We start from the raw sequence: 2,293 nt of genomic DNA on the forward strand, positions 1-2,293 counted from the left end.
GCCAGTGTCAGCTGCAGTGTCAGTGCCGGCTCACCTTCACCGGTGCCTGATGATGGAGCGGGACTGAAGGAGCGGGCAAGTGGCAGGGTGGCCACCAGGGCTCGACGACTGCCGCCTAAAGACCAGCCATTACTCATTAGCATAAGTGAGCTCTTCTCGTTGTGGTGGTCTGGCCTGGCCTGTGCCTGGTCGCCTAGGAAACCGACGACGACGACGACGACGACGACGGCTTGTGTGCTTAGCTGTCCGACTGCAGAAAGTCGAAGTTTGCTTTTGCTTGGCAGTGCCGATGATGCTGTTCCTGTTTCGGATGATGATGATGATGATTGCAGTCCACTGTTGTTTGAAACACTCCTGAAGCAATGAATGGTCAGCAGCAGCAGCAGCAGCAGCAGCAGCAGGAGTCGTCTGCCTCCACCACCACCACCACCACAACCTCCTCCTCCACCAGCACTCTTCTGCAGTCCCAGGTAGATCTGTAGGGGCGTTAAAGAGACAGCCGGCCGCCTCGTACGATCGCCTGCTGGAGACTGCTCGGATGATCAGAGCACTGGACGTCGGCAAGGACCTGGCCACGGTGGTCAAGATGGGTGCATCAGTTGAGAGTTGAAGAGGACTTTTGGGACTTTTTATCGTCGGTGGGGATGAATTTTGCTGAAAAACAACAACAACAAAAACATGGCAAGCGCAGTCAGTAGAGGACGTGCCAGTGCACTAGTTTTGAAGTTGCAGTGCACAGGCGTCAAAGTATTTCCAATCAAGGAGTTTATATGCAGGAGTTTTGATCCTTCTTCTCTTCAACGATGTTCATCTCGTCGGTGTCCACCAGTCCTTCATCAGCAGCGTTTGATTTTGTTATGGTTTCAAGCACTACAAAAAAGGTTTTAAAATTATCCCAAAACGCAAAAACAAAACAGGTGAAAGGAGTGAAACAACATCGTTGCCCACCTGTCCACCGCCGTTGAACTGCCCTCACTCACCTTTGCCATTGTTCTTCTGAACCGCTTCCGACCGGCAGCAGTGGTGTCTCGCAAGCAGACGGACCAGTTTAAGGCCAGCCTTCATGAACATCTGTCCCCCAATTTGGCAGCCTCAGGCAAAGATCGCCCCCCCGTTCACTACCGATGCTCAGCGGTTGAGCAGCCCCCGACACAACTTCTCCTTCCTGGCCGCCTCGATGGTCTTCACCTTGGGGGGGAGGGGGCGGGGAAGAGTCAGAGTCCACCTGCTGCGCCGACCAGCGTGTCCCAGAGGATCGACTCGATGTAGTAGTTGGTGCCGCCCACAATGACGGGCACCTTCTGTCGGGCGAGAATGTCGTCGATTGCCGCCAGCGCCAGTCGCTGAAAGTCCTGTACGGTGAACTGTTTGAAGGGGTCCACCAGTCCACCACTGAGAAGGTGATGTCGCACCTGGGCCTGCTCCTCAGTGGTGGCCTTGGCCGTGGCAATGTCCAGTCCGCGGTAGATTTGCATTGAGTTGGCGCTGATCACCTCGCCGCTGAAACGTCGGGCCAGCTCCAGTAAGAACTTCGTCTTGCCGGTAGCGCCAATGATCACAATCAGCGGCGCGTGCTGGTATTTGCTTTGGGCGTCTGCTTTCATTGTGGCTGCCATCCGTTTAGAGTTGATGCACTTTTTCAGCGTAGCGGCCCAAGGAAGAATCGGGAATTTGCGGAACATTCGGCCAGAGAGTTTGAAGTTTGTTTACATTTTTCCCTCACGTGTTTTGACCTATCCGCAGATGGTGTGACGCTTGTTGTGAGCTGCAGCAGCAGCAGGAGCGTGTGGGTTCTCTGTCAGTGAAGATCACTTCGAATTGCTGGACTGACCAGAACTGACCATCACCGCCCAACGATGATGTCGAAGGAGGTGGTGGAGTGATGAAGAGGAGCTCAGCTACAGCACAAGGCAACAGCAACAGTCCTTTTATTTTTTTCTTGTGTGAGCAAGTCATTAAAGCACAACTGAAATTNTTTCTTGTGTGAGCAAGTCATTAAAGCACAACTGAAATTGAAAGATGCATTTACAGTCAATCTTTCACACTCAAGTCTGCAACCACTTTTCAAGATTAAGTTTAATGGCAGTTGCACTGATCATTTCCGCCACTTGCCATCCCATTAGCTTTTTCTTTTGTTTTCACTTCTCTATGATCTCGCTACTCTCTTCTTTTTAATTAGATTTTGCTCTGGTTTGGCAGCCCTCTGCCTGCTGCTTTTGCGTTTGTTTTGATTCTCCTCTCTCACTTGCACTGCCTGCAACAGTCGCAAACATTTTCACCAGCGGACGCACGC

General features: G+C 52.1%; 1 protein-coding gene across 1 annotated transcript; it reads right to left on the reverse strand.

The window, feature by feature from the left end:
- Window positions 1–1,214: 1,214 nt before the first annotated feature.
- LOC108354616 (tRNA dimethylallyltransferase, mitochondrial-like) lies at window positions 1,215–1,616 on the reverse strand. The gene has a single exon (XM_017605793.1). The coding sequence runs from the start codon at window positions 1,614–1,616 to the stop codon at window positions 1,215–1,217; it is 402 nt and encodes a 133-aa protein (XP_017461282.1).
- Between the last annotated feature and the right edge of the window lie 677 nt (window positions 1,617–2,293).

The sequence above is a fragment of the Rhagoletis zephyria genome, unplaced genomic scaffold (genome assembly GCF_001687245.7).
Source record: "Rhagoletis zephyria isolate East Lansing unplaced genomic scaffold, Rhagoletis_zephyria_1.1 Rzeph_scaffold_37563, whole genome shotgun sequence".
Classification (NCBI taxonomy): domain Eukaryota; kingdom Metazoa; phylum Arthropoda; class Insecta; order Diptera; family Tephritidae; genus Rhagoletis; species Rhagoletis zephyria.

What these genes read in the sequence shown, in the direction of transcription:
- LOC108354616 (XM_017605793.1), bottom strand. Translation starts at nt 1,616, where the DNA reads ATGGCAGCCACAATGAAAGCAGACGCCCAAAGCAAATACCAGCACGCG.